The sequence below is a fragment of the Paramormyrops kingsleyae genome, chromosome 17 (assembly GCF_048594095.1).
Source record: "Paramormyrops kingsleyae isolate MSU_618 chromosome 17, PKINGS_0.4, whole genome shotgun sequence".
Lineage (NCBI taxonomy): Eukaryota > Metazoa > Chordata > Actinopteri > Osteoglossiformes > Mormyridae > Paramormyrops > Paramormyrops kingsleyae.
Genome location: NC_132813.1, coordinates 16,579,528 through 16,598,055, shown reverse-complemented (window position 1 = coordinate 16,598,055; position 18,528 = coordinate 16,579,528). Strand labels below are relative to the sequence as shown.

Here is an 18,528-nt window from a genome sequence, read left to right as displayed (position 1 = left end):
CCTTAGAGACCCTGTCACTCAGACGCCCCTGAAATCCGAACTGCACCTCCAACACTCTGCACCTTTGCAAAGGCCGTTTGTTGTCACCCTAGCTAAAATAACAGATTATCATTATGTCTGCATCAGATACATGCGTTAACACATAAGGTAAACAAGATGCCGTTTTTTTGCCCCCGCCCCCGCGAGCAAACATCAAACTCTCCTTATGTATTTCAAAGTGTTCCATGTACCAGAACAGGAGTTTAATCTTGGTTAGTACAGTGATATCTAATGATATCATGTATAGTGCTTTCTTTATGTTTTAACCCTAGTAGAAATTACTATCTGTCATTCTTTCCTATTATAGCCAGTACGGCGATGTTTCCTTCTTTACCTGAGTTTTTGTAAAATCAGACGCACCGTCCAACTGAGAATGGCGCGCTGGGTATCACGCTACAACGGCGCGGCCTGCACCTGCGAGTGTCGCCGTTAGGCGGCGCTGTGCTTCCAGCTACAGATCACGCGCTCCGGCCTGCCGCGAGTCTGTGCGGAGCGGAGCGCAGCCAAGACATGGCGGCCGTACGCAGCTTGCGCGTTTCCGTGAAGCCGGAGGCCGCCTCCGATCGCCCGGATTCGGATTCCGACTCCGATTCTGAGCGAGATGCTCGCGAACCGGAGCCCATGGAGGTGGAGGAAGGGGAAATCGAGACTGAGAGTGAGGCCGTTCCGGTTCGGCGGGCCCTGAAAGAGTTCATGCCGGTAAGTTAGGCCTGGCTTCTTCCCTGCCCTCCTGGGTGAGCGGATCACGACGGCGCCATCAGCCCGGACGTGGAGGTGCTGGTTAGCCGCATGCTAAGCCTGGCTGTTAGCATGCTATCCGGCTAGCCTCCAGTCCCCCATTCATTGCTATGAGGGTAACGCTAGCCGGGCGCCGGGACGTCCTGCGATCAGTCTGCGTTCAGATCTGCCCTAATCCGTGACAAGCAATTAGTTAGCGACCAACTGCACGCGAGCTAGAGCTATAACCCGAGTTTAGCCGTTATCTACCAACGGACGCGCGTAGGTTGGTAGTTGGCGCTAGCTGCTGCGGGGTTGCGGGCTGCAGCACCGGCCGGTTTGAAGCGTCCCCGCGGGTCGCGCAGGCTGCTGCCATCTAACCGGCAAGCTGTCTGATGAGACAGTAAAGCAGTACCGGCTCGTCACGATGCCATGTTCTGTGGCCATGCTTGGCCTTGTTACGTTTTTATTTTCTCAATGGCATGACCGAATCCAAGCGTCCGTATGTTCTGCTAGGATCCCAGGAGGCGGTACGCAAACAAAGCCGGGACCTTCATCACGGGCATCGACGTTACATCTAAGGTAAGCTGACAAAACGGAGACCTTAAATGACACCAAATATCTACATTTCTTGTGTATTCAGTCAGTTCTCCAGGTGTTTGCACACCATTAAAAGCTCAGACAGGATGTTAAAACACCTGTTACTACAACTAGTGGTTTGGTACTTTGCTGGAGCAAACCTGTCGGACTTGGTGGCTTGGGTTTGCAAAACCTGGGAAGTGCTGTTATGGCAGGGTGAACTGGGCACCAGCGGTGGACTGTACTGGTATGCTGTTGAGGGGGGGTCTCTGTGTGGCCACAGGAGGCTGTGGAGAAGAAGGAGCAGCGGGCCAGGCGCTTTCACTTCCGTGCTGAGGTCAACCTGGCCCAGAGGACTGTGGTACTGGACAGGGACATGATGAAGAAAGGTAGGTCTGAGCATGGCTGATGGCAGATGGCGGGTTTCCAAAGGACGGTGGATATTGCGCTTCTGCTGTGACTGCATGGCTCGACGCTGGTGATTCCAGTTCTGACTTGCTGTCCTTTGCCCCCCTCCCATGCAGCCATCCCCAAGCTGCGGCCCGAAGCTCTGCATGTCTGCGGGGTGGACGAGATGAGCACCCAGGACATTTTTGGGTATTTCAAGGAGTACCCGCCAGCTCACATCGAGTGGATCGACGACACGTCCTGTGAGTTCCCCCTGGCGTCGTTCCTGTGCCGTCGCCATCCTTACTGAGCTCTGGTACTGAGACGGGACAGAACCAGAAGGATCTGGCAGGGTCTCAGTCAGCTGAAAGACAGACAGGTATCCATGGAAGTGGGTAACCTTTTAGGGATGGTCCTACAGACCCATCTGTGCTGGGTGTCCTTCAGCTTCAGTAGGTGACGTTAAACTTTGTGCTTAATGGTTATTATTTATACGTTTATCAGGGTTCCTCTGCAGTATGGTAAAAATATGCAGTTTGATTTTGCCGTTTTCCAGTTCTGGTATGGAAAAAGGAAGGACAATATGGAAATATTTTGACGTTTCCAGACTATTGCAAAAAAATTGTCCCACCGTGCGTTCTAAAGAAATCAGAATTTGCTTATGTATGTTATTACTGAAATCGTCAGTGTCAGCACTGAATGCGTATCGGGGATGGATTAGAGCGGTGTCCCGAACCAAGGAGTCACAGTGTCTGTGGGGTTTGCGCTTGGTTTATCTCCAGCAAGGAATACTGGTGTTTACAATGCTCATAATTGAGGAAGGCATGTTTACACCAGCTAGCATCGCCTGTCCCAGAATCGTAGTTGGAGAATGTTCTGTCCTGTGTCCCTCGGTGTGGGAGCGACCTCTAAAAACCCCAGGGAGAGCTAGCGATCTTTGGGCGTCGTCCCTGCCCTTCCCTGCCCTATGTTCCCTCATTTCCACTAACATTTTGTTAGTGCTATTATGCTAATTGACTTCTATCTCTGAATGTTTTGTCTGTTTTTTTTTTTTTTTTGCAGTTAAAGTCTAAGCAGAACATGTTTAAAATACATAAATAAAAATGTGTGTTCTTACATCCTTGACTCTAATACATGGTCAGTGGTTGCAGTTAGCTGGGATATCGCTGCCCCTTTAAGAAGTCAGGGGATGGAGGTGATGTCACTGCACCAGTGTTCTGCCTTTTGACGGTGCATGTCTCCTAGGCAACGTGGTCTGGCTGGATGACAACACTTCAACCCGAGCCCTTATCAACATCAGCCGCATGCCAGACCCCGAAGCTCCGCCCACGGTAACGGCCAGCTCCCCGGATGGCCACCAGCCAGCCCAAGAGCGCAGGGGTAAGTGCTGAGCCTGAACTTAAGTGAAAATTCCATGGAAACTGCTTGTCAAGTTAGTGTTGAGGTCCTCAGCCTGACCTGCTCCAGTGAGACATAGTTGATCGTCATAGTGAAGGGCATGGTGGAACCCGGCTTTTTTACTGCAAACCTCCACCCCCTCTCTACCAATCGAGGTCTCTTTTTGGATCGTTTTCAAAAGAATGTTCTTTCAGCACGAGGAGAACGAGACTCCGATGACGAGGAGGATGAGGAGGAAGGAGAGGTGGATGACGAAAATGAGGCGGCTAAGGAAGGGAAAAGTGTTGAGGAGAAAGCTGGCGAGAACAAAGGCGACGAGGACCAGGCGGGGACAAATGCCGAATCTGACAGTGTGCAGGTACGGACAGCAGGGGGCGCACTGAGCTGCTGCTGTGCCCCCAGAGAGGCCGGGGGCTGCTTCATTGATGCTACACTGTGCTGTATGAGGACACGAGAGCTTTGGGATGGCAGTAAACATCTTGTCCTTTACCTGCCATAGTCATTCTCTGTCCTTCTCACATAACTACCTAAACTAGCACTGTGTTGACTAACCACTCGGCACTTTCTAGCAGGGCACACTGGCTGCTTTCCAGCGGTGTACTTACTTCCTATCTGTGTGACCTCCCACCCCAGTCGGACCCTCTGTCACAGGCAGAGAAAGAGTCGCTCCTCCGTAATGACCTTCGTCCAGCGATCCGGCCGTTTGCTGGGAAGAAGCTCTTCCTGAGGTTTGCCACTCACGGTGAGTTCTGCGGGCAGGATAGTAGCCAGGGTTCATGGGCCCTGAATCCATGCAACACTAACTGTAGCGTGTGCCATTCTAATACCCTCAATATTTGTTCAATATTTAACACCTCCTGTCTCCTGCTTTCTCTAGTCACACACCTTCTAGTGGACAAATATGTCAATGTTGTGAATAAATGCTAGGAATGGGAGGTTGTAATGTGCAATGTGTACGTGTGCAGTACCACTTAAATGCAGTGGTGGGCAAGATTCTGCTAACCCACTAACCCCTAATAAGTGATAACTCTTGTTAGCAGATTAGCGTCTCCGTTAACTTTGAAAACTGTTAGCAGACGAATTAGCTTCTGCAAAATTTATTTCTGCTAACTGTAAATCCGCTAACATTTTTTGTAGGTAAACAAAGTTTAACAGTAAAAAATGTCTGTAACCCTTAAAATCATACTTATTTATTCCTATCTGTTGCAAGCATGTCTGCAAGAGTCTATCTGACACGCTGTTGGCCGACTACATTTAAACACAAGATGTGATTGGATGATAACTTGTTGGATTTAAGGTAGTCTGGGCCATTTATACTGGCGTACCCTGAACTAAGTGGAGAACAGGGGCCTGTATCACAAAACTGGATTTCTTGCTGGATAACTTGTTGGATTTAAGGTACCCTAGTTTAAATGGACTTGATCTTTGTTCACTTTCATTTAACCCAGAGTGCCTTAAATCCAACAAGCTATTTCACTAAGCAAGAAATCCTGCTTCATGATAGTGCTCCGGTTGTGTTTTCCGGGTTCTGATTGATAGAGCTATAGACCAATAAATGCTGCGTTCCATTTACCTCAGGGGTCAGAACTCAAAACTGGGAGTGAGTAACGTCACATTCGAGTTAACCGTGTTCCAGTACAGTCAGAAAGCCATTTAGCAATACCAGGGACCTGTTTCAAAAAGCAAGTTTTCATTCTTATCCAGATAATTTGCCAGATTTAATTTACTTACATTTAGCCCAGACTTACAGACTTACTTTAAATCTGACAAGTTGTCTGGCTAAGCAAGAAATTCTACTTTGAAACCCCCCGTAGTTTTAGTCCGGCTAATTGTTAGCCATTGTTAGCAATATCAGTTGATGAAAACACATTACGTGGGATTTTGCACATAACACTGCAGCAACACGTCCATAGACAGCACAAATAAATAATGAGCCACAAATAAAATGCAAGTGCTGATAAAACTAAAACTACTGCTTTAACTTCTGTTGATAAAGAGCGGAGCCATCTTGGATTCTGAGCTTGGGGTTGTGTCGATTCCTCCGAGTTCAGAATTCTGACTTTAGGGGGCGTTCTAGTTGAAATTTCCAACTAGGAACTCGGAATTTACGTGTTACGAGTTCAAATGGAACGTAGCAAAAGAGCGGAGACCCTCCTTCCTAGTTCTGGGTAAATGGTGCCATGTTTGTAGTCCCCAAGAGGCTTCACTGAGGGCAAAATGACAGCATGGGCCAGTCGTGGAGTAGGACCTCCGACAAAAGTGCTTATATCTCGCAAAAGGGAATATAATGGAAAGAAAATTTCAATGCTGCTCTATTACAGACTCTACAAAATCCAACAATACCCATGTGGGTAAATCCTAAATACCCCCAGGTAATCACTCCAGCCCTGCTGAACAGGTTAGAATTTCAGCTCTCTAGGTATGTTTTATGGTTTTCAGAGCCAAAAACCAAGCTGAAGCTAAATTCATATAAAAAAGTTAGCAGTTATCGTTTTTTTAAAGTGGTTTATCGGTTTAGCATTATCGAATTAAACTTTGGAGTTGGTGCATTAGCGGTTATCGAAGCTAACTTTTCAGTTAGCTGGCATTTAAATTTTTTTAGAGCGCTACACATCTAACTGCTGAGTGTTTTTACTCCCAACCAGTGAAAACGAGTTCTGAGAGTCATGTGACCTCTTTCTGTTATGTCCAGACGATAAGAAGGAGCTCGGAGCGGCCAGGCGCAGCCGTTACTACATGAAGTACGGGAACCCCAATTACGGCGGCATGAAGGGCATTCTGAGCAACTCCTGGTGAGATGCCGCCAGAACCACACGGCGCTCGTCTGTCCACAAAGATGGCCGCACGCTGACACCCACCCCCTCCTCTGTGCAGGAAGCGCAGGTTTCACACTCGCAAAATGCAGAGGGACGTCCTGAGGACCAAGAAGCCACTGATTGGAGACAGTATGGGCCACACACCCCCCTACACACACCGGCACTCGGGTGGGTACCAGCCAGAGAAGCTGTAGTACAATGCCAGTCACAGTATTGTTCCTACAGTAACTACTTACCTGGTTAGGTTTAAAATCACATGCTGTGCTGTTGGGTAACTAAGTCTCCAAAATCCACGCAAAATCTGGGTCTTAATCTTTTGCATATTTCCTGGTGTGTTGCATATTTAACATATTTTCTGTGGTCAGACCTGGTGAACTTACCTGAGGAACCAATTGAGGAAGAGGAGGAAGAGGAAGAAGATGGTGAGGAAGACATGGACTCGGATGACCGAGTTGTGGAGTACTGGGGGGAGAAGGAGAGCGAGCGCGACAGGGACAGGGAGAAGGACAGGGACAGGGAGAAGGACAGGGAGAAGGACAGGGACAGGGAGGAGGACAGGGAGGAGGACAGGGACAGGGAGGAGGACAGGGAGAGGGAGAAGGACAGGGACAGGGAGGAGGAGAGGGAGAAGGACAGGGGCAGGGGCCCACGTAAGCCTGCCCCGGCATCCGGATCATCCGACTCAGACGAGATGGATTACGACCTGGAGCTGAAGATGATCTCCACTCCGTCGCCCAAAAAGAGCATGAAGATGACCATGTATGCTGACGAGGTGGAGTCCAACCTCAAGAGCCTGCGGTGAGCCGTGACCTCGGGCTCACTGCCTTTCCCGTGACGTCCTGACTGTCCTCGGTCCTCATCACCTGAAATCGCTGTGTATCAGTCTGCTTGTTAGAGTCTCTTGGTCTTTGTTAATGGAGGTGGCTGGTGCCCTCAGCATGTTATCTGGTGCAGGGGACCTTTTGAACGTTGCTCTGTGTCGCTCAGGAGCTCCACACGTGCGGACAGTCTGTCCGGCTCCAGCCTGAGGAACCGGATTGGACCGGGGAGCGGGACCAAGGCAGAGAAGGTGACGGACGTCAGGCAACTGCTGGAGGAGAAACGCCAGGGCTTGTCCCAACAGCGCCCCCCGGTGGCGTCCAGCGGCAAGACAGGTTGGTGTGCGGCTGAAAAGAGCTGCTGTAATCAGATCTGGGATTATACAGCTTAAACCTGCTCATTCGTAGTTGAAAGTTCCTCCTTAAGACTGAGACGACCCTGTCCAATAGGAAAGAGGATCAGTATGCCTGTGGGCTCCATCAGCTGAGGATTAATGTCATTCAGGGACCTCAGCCAGTTCCCTGGTGATTCTTGTTTCAGCGTGATCGCCCCCACAGGCCTTCGTCCCAGTGCTTTCTGTGTCTTCATGTCTGTGATCCTCATCCATCTCCCTCATCTCCTGTGTCCAGATGTGAGGCAGAGGTTGGGAAAGAGGCCACACTCCCCGGAGAGTCGCCGCTCGCCCTCGCCCTCCCGTGCCCCCCAGAGGGACCCCCCTCCACGCCGGGAGCCCCTCACGGACGTCCGCAGCCGGCTGGGCGTGCCCAAACGTGAGCCGGTTCGGCAGCACTCCGAAACGACCAAGGACAGCAAGTCGGGTAAGGAGAGCTGTGTCACCTGGAAATGCCCCTCACCATACATGAGCTCCCCACCTTCGCCCCCACTTCCCCCATGATCACATGTGGGGGACATTAGTGGGCTTTCCTTTCGTGTGGTTCCCTGACTGGCCTCAGCGATATTTGCTGCCTGATGTGCCTCTGCGTATTACAAATGGTGTACAACGTCTCTCACCCCCCAAACAGGAGGCCTGTGGAGTCGACTGGGCACTTTGCCAAAAGACAGAGAGCCCGAAAGGAAGGAGGAGGCAGGCCGGCGTGGGCGGAGCGGCAGGCAGGGCGAGGAGGACGAGGAGGACTCTGACCTGCAGAAGGTGTGGGGCGCCATGATCAAGGAAAAGGAGGAGCAGTCTCACAAGAAGAAGAGCCGCCTGGACAGCCTCCCCTCCTTGCAGATAGAGATCAGCCGTGAGAGCAGCAACAGCTCAGACAGCGAGTCCTGAAGGGGGCGCCACACGCCCGGCGCATTGGGCCCACCGGCCTCCACACGGCTCTCCTCCTCAGCTTCAGACTGCCTGCTGTCGCTCTGTGGCGAGCGCCCCCTGCTGGAGGAATGTGCCTGTAAATAATACGACTCTTTCTGACAAAGCCAGAGAACTACTGGCGTAAATGTACCTGAAAGACGTCATTTTTTTTCTCTTTGTTTTTTGAAACGAAAGATCAGGATGGGGAACTTTCTTTTTAAAATTCTCCGTTATGAAAGTGTGCTAAGGGTGTCTGTGTGAGACGGGGACGCATCGTGCTCTGAATGTGCCCCGGTAACCTTTTTTTATAAAGTGTTGTCACGTTAATGAGCGTCTTGTTTGTTCAGCCTGTGAACATGATCTTCACACAGCCGCTCATGTCCAGTTCTGTGTCTGAGGAAGCTCTCTGTTTAGTGTCGCTCACGAAGCCATTGGCACGGATCTCGTTTCCCTTTCCTCTGTCTGGCTGTGCGTTCTCGACATGGAGACGCCCACACCCGGGCACTGTCTCCAGCCCAGTGGGAGTGTGGGTAATGACCAGGGTCCCACCACAGTGTGTGTGTGGTCTGTGTGTGCGTGCGTGCGTGTGTCTGTGTGTGCGTGCGTGCGTGTGTCTGTGTGTGTGTGTGTCTGTGCGTGTGTGTGTGTCTGTGTCTGCATGCTTCTGCGTGCATGCAAACTGCTCCTTTCCAATGCTGGTATTTTATATTGATGCGATGGAGGGATAGTGGCACAGCTAGTAAGATGTAAATGTTCTTGCCCCCCAAAAAAAATAATAAATTCCACCTTTTTATCGGTGGAGATGTTAAGAGAAAATCAATCGCAGTGTACCCTGACCTGTCTCTGCGCACTGAGTGCAGTGTGAAAACTGGCCTTAGTAGTGGTTTTAAAGTGGTGTAGCAAATGCCGATTGGTCAGAAGTGTGCCTCTCCAAGCTGCTCGTCTGCATCGTGGTGTATAATGGCGGTGAGGTGAGAGACAGAAGCCGTTACTTCAGGATCCGCCATCTTCGTCCCCGAGGTTCCCGGGTCCTGCCGATGTCCACCTGGTTTTACTCGAATGCCAGGCAGTCATGGTCTCTGCTATCACTGGTGCCCCCTTTCTCACATTGTCTTTGGTGTAACCCTGCTGTTACACTTATAAGGACCTTCCAGTAACATTCATTGTGATTGGATTGGACCAAGAGTTACGACCAGTTCTTTCACTTGATGGGACAGAGTCGGTTGGTTTGTCACACCCAGCCACGCATTTGGGTTAATTTTATCACTTAATTGCGAATTTTGTTTAGAGGATTCATTCCCTGTCCCCTTTTGCAGCTGTTGTCTTACAGGGTATGTTCATAATCTTACAAAACAGTATAATGGAAGGACCCAGATTTTGATCAGAAATCTGCAGTTTGTAATTGAATGTCCTTGACTAGCACTGTTAGGCATTTATCACACCAGTGCAATGAAAAGCATGTAACCCTTAGAAATGCATAGAAAAAATGGAATGGTGGACATCTTTGTTTATTTTACATTCACCATGGCATCGTGCAGAGTGAGTTACAGCTAGAGTTTTCTTTTGATGAAGAAACGTGGCTGAATTCTGGATCCTCATCAACACATCAGATAGGCAGCCTACAGGTCCCATACAGTCTGTGCTGTGGAGTCCATTCCTGCTGTTCCAGGCTCCCAGTACTTCCTGTTCAGTCACCCAATCACAGTCCATTCCTGCTGTTCCAGGCTCCCAGTACTTCCTGTTCAGTCACCCAATCACACTCCATTCCTGCTGTTCCAGGCTCCTAGTACTTCCTGTTCAGTCACCCAATCACACTCCATTCCTGCTGTTCCAGGCTCCCAGTACTTCCTGTTCAGTCACCCAATCACAGTCCATTCCTGCTGTTCCAGGCTCCCAGTACTTCCTGTTCAGTCACCCAATCACAGTCCATTCATGCTCTTGCAGGTTCTCGGTACTTCCTGTTCAGCCACTCAATTACAGGACCTCCTTTTTTAGCTGAGGCATGTGGGACTGTCTCAGTGGGAATTGCAGGGAGGAATATACCGTAGGAGGTGCTCTCTCTTGGTGTTCCTGTCTGGCTGCAGTCCTACCGCTGTCCAGCAGAACGGAGGTGTAGACCACCTGAAACAGCAGACAGACCTGTCACAGGGTAGGGACTTTCATGAATGTGTCGCAGTGTTTCTCAATACCAAGACCACAAAGGCCATACTTGTGGTCTTGGCAAATCCGGTCTTGCTAACTTGCCTCCCAAGAATGAACTTGGGGAGAAATGAATTACAGGATTGGTCTTGATTGGCATGGATGCAACCAATATATCCTTGTTATTTAAGGCGGGGCAAGAACGACATCTGGGGATTTTTACCATAATCTGTACTTCTGTTCTTGAGTATTGTAACTGGTGTTTAGCAGTGCAAGATGACCATTGCCGGGTTTGCTGTGTGCTCCAGCTTATACCCTCTCAACCCCGCACAGGGCAGCACAAGACTCAGATACACACTGATCTGGATGCCAGCAGCTTGGGCAATGTAGACAACATATGTCCTAGCGCAGGGGTGGCCAGTCTTACTGCAGTGGGCCGGTGTGTGTGCAGGTTTTTGGGGTAACCTTTAGGTCAGCTGTTCAAACCCAGGTGTGAGGACTCTTCAGCCAATCAATCCTCCAATTATCAATGTAATTAGGGAGTTGTAGCGAACATCTGCATACACAGCGGCCCTTTCAGCATAAGATTGCCCAACCCCTGTCCTGCCACCATGCCTTTAGTCCAGGGGTGCCAAATTATTTTTCGCCAAGGGCCAAATTTCATCAGGATCAGAAAACCAAGGGTCACCACCCTCAGTAATATCGGCAACTAAACTGTGGTTGAAATCCTGTGCATATTTCACCCCAAGGTCATGCAGAGTCGGGTTATGAGCCCATAACGCTGGAAGGGAAGTGACTAGGGTGACCACCTAATCCATGTCAGGAGGGACACTATGAGCTACTTCAGCTTTTACGAACTACTTTAAAGCTGAAAGGGTTCTGTGCTCTGCTAAAATGTTTGGTTAGTTCCTAGATTGAAAGACTCATCCAGCTGTTTCGCATTAACATTACTGACACATATGCATGATTATAGGAGACTGACCAATCAGCATACGGCAAGAACCCAGTGCTTAAGTGAAATCCTGGTCCTTTTAATTGAAATGTATGAAATGGTAGTTTACAAATCCTGTTGTAGCTCATAGTGTCCCTCCTGACATGGATTAGGTGGTCACCCTAGAAGTGACTGTCACCCACTGACACAGTCCCCTTCCACCCGCGACTTGACCTGTAGTTATTCTGGTGGAGAAATCATTAACAGGTGATTATTGTTACAGAAGTAGAGTGTTTTAGCTTTTTCAGGCTGTTACCCCCTGAAAAGCTTGCATTACCCCCCGAATAAATACCCCTGTGTCTCCAGGAAGCCGGGAGCTCCCTTACCTCTCCCTTCAGGTGAGCCGTCCCGGGTGCTGAAACAGGACAGCCAGAAGTGTCAGTATCATCTGTGCATTTACAATCTGCTCCTCTTTGTCTGTTTATAAGCAATGTCAGTTTGATGCTCAATCAGCAGACGAGTCCCCATATATGACACCTCTAGTCAGAGTGCTGGGCCAGGAACCCACTTCAATAACCCTTTTTGTTAAAACATGAGCGAGTTTAGCTCCAGATGAGTGTGGCAAAGGACTACGGACACCTGTGACATCTGGAGGCTGCTCTTCCGGAAGGTTCCTTGGGTGACAGGACTTCCTACAGGCAGGGCTCGGGAAACAGGTGAGCACCAGGATGAGAAGGATGTAGACACAGACCCCGAGGTACACGGCTACCCTGGACCGCACCTTCTCCCCTGCCACTGCTGAGAAGAGGTAGCTAGAGTTAACAGGGGGACATGCTGGATGTACCAACATTAAATATGTCCTAGTGTTTCCCAACCCAGTCCTCAGGGACCTCCAGTCAGTCCATGATTTTGGTCCCTCCCAGCTCCCTGCCAAACTGTTTGCATTTTGGGAGCTGGGATGGAGGTCCCCAAAGACCAGGATGTGAAATACTGATATATAAAATACACAAGCATTGCATTTTTGATCTTCCCCAGGACAGCAGCTGGCCTAAACATTCACAGTAAAATATGGCCAGCAGGGGGCATTATGGTTAAGGAACTGAACCCAGTCTGTCAGGTGAAACCACTGCAGATTTATACAGTAAATGAACTGAAGTTTATTCATCCCACATAACCTCCTACCAAATGCCACTCCGTCGGTGTCCCTCATCAGCAGCACAAGCAGACCTTTTGTGAGAAGGAGAGAAGCCTTACCTACCATCAGTGATATGCAGGGTTGTCACATGACCATTCATGGTTTGTGTACTCATCTTGACTCTGCACTGGTATAGCCCTGCATCTGACAGGTTGGTGTTGAGGATCTCGAGAAAGAGCATGGTAATGTTTGCTGAAAGGGTGCTGTTGTAAAGTTCGTGTCTGGGGGTGGGCTGTAGGACAACGAATGACTTGAGAATCCGCCCCCAGCCCCCACTCCAGTGGGCTTCCCCACAATGTTCGACAATACACTGCATCTTAGCTTTGGCACCCTCTGTTACGTTGAGTGTCGTTCGACTGCCTTTCACAGAAGGTTGGCAGGGATCAGCCTCACAGCCTGGTGGACAAATTGACATACATCAGACAGATCTGCCTCCCTCAGACTTCAGGCCTGCAGGCTGCAGCTGGCTGTGTATCCTGGTCTGGGTCTTCCAGGTTCACACATAAATAGCTGACCAGCCAGCGATCCAGAACAAAAGTGTCACTGCATTTGAAGAGAGCTGCTTTGATTTCAAATTCTTACACTTATTAAACAAACTAGTGGGCTCCAAGTTTCAATGTAAAAAAATCTGTCCAGTGCCTAGAGGGCTTACAGAGGAAGGAAGGAACTTTCGAAACAATGGTATGGTCTGCGTGTGGATGCCAGAGGTCTGCATGTCAAAGAGAAGTGGGGTAGCAGTGAAAGGAGGCAATGAGTCAGATTCCGGCAGGAAAAACCCAAACTTACTTTTCCTTATAGTACATACCGCATAATTTTGATTTTACCATAATGTAATTAATACTTTTCCTTAATCAATATTCCACTGTGACTCGTGAAGTTGGTTATACAACCCAGGAGGAATTGGGACAGTATAGAGAATGCAAATTGAAAAAGAAAGCAGAGATTTCTAAATGTTCCTTGACTTGTATTTCATTACAGACAGATATTTCATGGTTTGTCTGGTCAGCTTTATTTTACTGGTAAATACACATCAATTCCTTTCATTCAGGCCTGCAACACATTCCAAAAAAAGGTGGGATGGCAGTATTTAGGGCTGGGGGGGGGGGGGGGCAAAAAATAAGCAGAGGATCAAAAAACGCTTTTCCTCAAAGAAAAGAGATGTTTAGATGTTGCCCCATCTATGGTGCATAACATAATTAAAAGAGGAATCTCAAGGAATCTGGAGGAATTTCATAAAGGACAAGGGTCCTACATAATGAACCATAATTCATCTATAATTGACAAAAGCACACGTACTCAAGATAACTGACAAACCTTTGTCAAGCACCACAATACACGGTTACATCCACAACGTTAAGGAATCTTGTTTTGGGGTGAGACGTCTCTCTTTTTTTGGAAGAAATGGATGTTATGTGCTCCAGACCACAGAAGAAAAGGAGCAACATCAAGTCCAAGAGCCAGGGAGTGCGTTGTAATCGAGGCTTTCGTGGTCTTACCTGGAGTACAGATGATGATAAACAGGAGCACCAGAGCGCCTCCGATCTCCATGTGCTTTCCGGTTCTCAGCTCCTTCAGCTTTATTCTACACTTGCGGACTGCTGACAAATCCCGTTCACAGGTGAACGACAGAAAACTGGTCCGTAACGGATGACGATACTTATGTAGTAAGTGTGGAGACTGTTATTATCGTTGCCGTATTCTGAAAAGCCCACTGACTTGTGTCCATTCTCAGCTTCTCTGCCAAAAACGAGAAAACAACTGTCTGGTTTCCCAACTGCTGTAACAAAGGAAGGAAATAAGCACTTTTTATTCACTCATTTGAACTTCCCCAGTTTGCACAGTTTAAATGCTTCATTACGAAAATGTTTTGAGGAAGCTGATAATTCGATATCATGGAAAAGCACAAAGATAAGTAAGTATTATATATATAAAGTCTCATAATTTTAGTTTGTTTCACCCTACCACATTTCATACTCTTGGGTAAAATGATTTTAAAAAATCGATAATATAATATAATTTTTTAAATAATAATTTTCACCTTTATTTTCCACTTTGTCTGTTGAGAAATGTTTTAATGCTTATTTGTGATTTCATAATTTAAAAACTAATATTATCAAAACACATTACAATCTTCTAAAATGTAAGAATTATTTTTTCTCAGTGTTATTTAGACATTTGGTTGAAACCGTAGGAATGAAGTAACGCATCGAATCAGGGAGTTCATTTATAAAAGTGTTCGCATATTCTTGCGGACGAATTTATGTACGTACGAAAACTCAAATGATCATATACGAACAAAAGTGAGAGGTGGGTTTCTCGAAACCTTCTTAACGCTACTTCGTTCCTAAGTTTTCGTAAGGTGTTCCCCAAAACGTCCTTAGATAAGTATACCTTCCATAAGAGATGCTTTCGTAAGGTTGGTCCGAAGCACTCTTAGGCGTATCACTTAACGATGTCGTCAGCTCACACCGGTAGTGGCCCCCACTCTTCGGACCGCACACCTCTGAAGCCAGAAATTTAACATCTCAAGCTGTTAATCAGTTTGTACTCTAATAATATAGCAGTTGCAATTGGTCAATAACAATACAACATTAACATGAGTGTTTTCATACGAAGAATAGAATTGTAGGCCCCTACATTACGATGGATGTATGTTATTGAACATATAATTGCCTTTTAATGATATTTTCCAAAATGACATCAGCCGGCAAACAATTAGGGGTGAAATGGGTAGGAGTCAATAAAAAGGTGTATAAATTATTGATTTTTCTTACACATTTGCACATCATGGCTACCGTTATACCACACTCTATCTTTTTAATAACTTTTCCCTGTCAATTGGAAGCTCACATCACACAGTCATGCTCTTATTTCTTAACTCATTTCAGGCGGTAACACAACATTTATTTGGGCTATCCTGCCATCGCTCGTCTCAATGTCAATACACACATAGTGCATTACAGGTGTTTAACCCTTAAGCAGCCTCTTGAGAGATAGTTTGCACACTTCAGTTGCACTGCTATAGAAAGCATTTATTGCCCCACCACAAACCATAAGAACATAAGAAATTTACAAACAAGAGGAGGGTTTTAGCTTGCACTACACTAACAGGAAGACTATTCTCGCCGTGTAAAGTTCTTAAATCCAGCTTAAAATGTTCTCCTGCTAATTTCTACCTATGGCTACGAATTCTAGTATTTAAACTAATGTTGAAGTAACTATTTGGCTGAACAGCATCCAGACCTGTTAGAATCTTATATACGTGGATCATGTCCCCCCTTAGTCTCCTTTGCTCGAGGCTGAACAGATTCAGCTCAGCTAACCTCCTCCTTCTCCTCCTAAAAAAATCCAATTATGTTTCAATTTTGAAATAGTTTTAGAGCCGTGTAAATCGTTTACATCCCCCTTCACCGCGGCCATCGTTGATCTTTGACCGTCGTAGATGAAGTTGCCATTGCACCATGGGAACATTAGAGGGCGCTACAGGATCACAGGACGACGCGCAAAACCTCCCCAATGGGTCGCTGTGAGGTCCGTGTGCGAGAATAAGTAGGAAAAATTATTGTTACGTGTCAGCAAGTGGTGTTCGTTTATAATAATGTTAAACTTTAATGCTCAAATGGTTTACATTCGTTTATGGCAATAATTGAGAAAATTAAACTCAATTATGTTTTCAGTAGGTTTATACATATTTGCAATTGTTTAAACAAACTTTTAGTAGGCCTTTGTTGTGCTCTTGATTTTGCTGTAGGCCTGTTTTGTGTCGGGTCTGTAAATGATTCTGGTTGAGTCTCGTATGCGGCGTAAACGGTTTAACATTAGTTTTTGTAAATCGCTGATATTTAGCTGCATAACTTAGGCTTTTTAGAAAAATAATCTTAGTATAGAACCTTTAAATGTTTCTATAGAACGCGTCACGTTCTATATTAAATATATTAAACGTATTCCGTTTTAGTTGCTAACATCTAGAATTGACACGGGCCTACATCTATATTTATCTTCAAATACTAAAGAAAATTAAAGTGTAAAGATAACTGGGACATGAATCACATTTCTTGGTTCCCTGATTATTAACTTCCATATTATTGCTGTATACCCATTTATTTACGAAGCCATGCGATCCTTATTAATTTCATGTATTATGTAGTCTCGGTGTACAAAGGCTGTGATTAATTATACTTGATACAGAACTGAAGCCGTTCTTTTTAAATATTTTCTCTCTCTCACTCACTAATGTTAGAAATGCTGAACAGATGGGTCTAAGCAGAAGTTCAAATGGCACAAAAGAACAGATGGGAACATTTATACATTATACAACATTCGGTTTATTGTCTTTTATCTGTTTATTTTGTGAGACGCTCGAGTTGGCATTGAGAAACTGGACATACATGAAACCATAGGACACTTCTAAAGTAGCCGGGTCGGTCGTACTTTGTTTGGATAAAACAAACCTTGTTCACTGAATGAGTCTCCAGTGCTGTTGGTGTCGCGGTGCTGGCACAGGCGAGGGCGCAAGGCGCAGTGTAAATGCGCAGTTAATAATGAGGCTGGCGACAGGTTGCGATATTGTGTCCCCATTGTGAGCCAGCGACAGCAGCCGAGAGGGGCGGTGTGTGTGCATTTCTCCCAGCCGATGACAGATTGTTCCACAAACAAGATCTTTATCGAAGCAAGTCTGACACTAAACGTTGAAAGCAGCTTCGCCCGAGGCGTATAATAATGCCCGCCGATCTTCCAGAGGGGCGATGGCGCCGAAGGTGGTTCCGCTACCCGTGCTCCGGGTCCCGGCATCTGCGCTGTGGATCCGTGTGCGGAGTGCAGTGCTCTCCCCATCTGCTCGCCTAACCACCCATTCTCCCCCAGTTTTCTCTGCACATGCTGGATTCTTTTGGACATTTTTGTATGCCCACCTGGTTTTGACTTGTTTTTTTTTCCTGTTCGGCAAAGGTTATACAATGAGGAAGGTGTTTGGAGGCTATGTGCCAGGTTTCTCTAGTCCATGCAGGGCAGAGACCCTCAAGGTCTCCCGTCCCTCAGACTTTATGGCAATTAAATGAGTCATTCTTAAAAGGAGGTCAGGTCTTTGAGAACCCAACCCTCAGTACACTCAGGTTATATGTATCTGTGCTACTGTGAGGAGTGCTTATGTAAATTCAGGTAGATCTTATGAGACAATGGTAGCAGGACCAGGGGGGTATCTGTGTGCATGTGTGCAGGAGTGGGAGGTGTGTGCTTGCGTACTTCTGCCTGCTATCTTTCTTGTATGTTCCTGCGTAAGAAAGGCCCAGCCTTGTCCCTTTGTCAAACTGTGGGACATCAGGTCGAGTCAGGGGGGGGGCGGTTTGATACTGAGCACGGTGCCTGCGTAGTGTCACTTGGCTCTTGTTTGCAGGCCTGGCTGCAGAGCTGCTGCTCACGTGTCTGACGAGGCTTTTGTGAAGATCAAAGTGCCTTTTGTATTTCAGGTGGCCCCTGCTCTGCGTCTCCTGATGTTAAACACAGACTCCGTTACATGTTAACCGGCACGTTCGTCTGTTTTCCAGTGCGGTTCAGTCCCGTCATTGGCGCTGATTGAAGCTCTGTGTCTCTGTTTGCGCTGTAAGCTGCTCATACAGCCTCGGAGCCGGATGGCTCGCTCAGAGAGCGGTTACTGTTGGTGTGCTGAAAGTCCTGGGCTCAAGCCTGTGTCTGTCGTGTAGTTTTGGGGAGTGGAGTACAGCTCTCTGTGTTTGCAAATGGGAGGCTGTTGTTTCAAATCCCGTGATTGGCAAAATAGTCATATTGTCGTTGAGCCCTTGAGCAATATATTTAATGAATAATAATAAATAATGAAGTATCATTTCATTTCAGTGTGCTGTTCTAATGTTCCTCCTCCTATGAGTGCATAGGTGTTTGTCTGTGTGCTCAGTACCGTTTCCCTGCATCCCGAGACAAAGTTTGAATCATTTGACGAGTTTTCATACTCGTACGCCGCTGTCAGACGGCTGGCCTGTACGTTTATTTGTCATGAGGTGCTCAGTGCCAGTGATCCAGGAATGAAAAGGAATTTGTTTTGTGTTTTCGGTGAAACATAAATTCCAGAAAACCACTGTTTGTGCTATGATTGAGCGAGGAGCAAAAACACACAAACCCGTGTCACAGCAGCCCATGTGGCTCGGGCAAACGGAAAGGGGGGGCTTGCGCCCAGCTCCGGTGCACTCAGCGGCCT

General features: G+C 47.3%; 3 protein-coding genes across 7 annotated transcripts in view; 2 read left to right on the top strand and 1 right to left on the bottom strand.

Moving 5' to 3' along the window:
* Window positions 1-491: 491 nt before the first annotated feature.
* On the top strand, window positions 492-8,382 carry ncbp3 (nuclear cap binding subunit 3). Its single transcript, XM_072701271.1, has 13 exons — window positions 492-738; window positions 1,273-1,338; window positions 1,619-1,724; window positions 1,860-1,985; window positions 2,968-3,102; window positions 3,315-3,478; window positions 3,754-3,862; window positions 5,813-5,912; window positions 5,995-6,104; window positions 6,302-6,734; window positions 6,924-7,090; window positions 7,385-7,573; window positions 7,778-8,382. Exons 1-13 carry the CDS (start codon window positions 550-552, stop codon window positions 8,032-8,034), a joined length of 2,151 nt encoding a protein of 716 aa, XP_072557372.1. The 5' UTR covers window positions 492-549; the 3' UTR covers window positions 8,035-8,382.
* A 1,165-nt stretch (window positions 8,383-9,547) lies between these two features.
* LOC111861007 (uncharacterized) lies at window positions 9,548-13,951 on the bottom strand. Of its 2 annotated transcripts, XM_023845259.2 has the most exons (5): window positions 13,817-13,951; window positions 12,384-12,716; window positions 11,765-11,923; window positions 11,512-11,540; window positions 9,548-10,176 (listed from the first exon to the last, which is right to left on the bottom strand). In XM_023845259.2, exons 1-5 carry the CDS (start codon window positions 13,866-13,868, stop codon window positions 10,030-10,032), a joined length of 720 nt encoding a protein of 239 aa, XP_023701027.2. In that variant the 5' UTR covers window positions 13,869-13,951; the 3' UTR covers window positions 9,548-10,029. The 2 variants fall into 2 exon arrangements, with proteins under 2 accessions (XP_023701027.2, XP_023701036.2); XM_023845268.2 differs by lacking the exon at window positions 12,384-12,716.
* A 142-nt stretch (window positions 13,952-14,093) lies between these two features.
* Window positions 14,094-18,528, top strand: part of slc6a4a (solute carrier family 6 member 4a) — a 29,807-nt gene continuing 25,372 nt past the window's right edge. Inside the window, exon 1 of one of the 4 annotated variants that reach the window (XM_072701276.1) lies at window positions 14,094-14,232. The gene's annotated coding sequence lies outside the window, so the exon portion shown is untranslated. Of the gene's footprint in view, window positions 14,233-15,832; window positions 15,852-18,528 lie in introns of those variants that run through there. The other 3 variants (XM_072701274.1, XM_072701277.1, XM_072701275.1) reach the window with 3 other exon arrangements.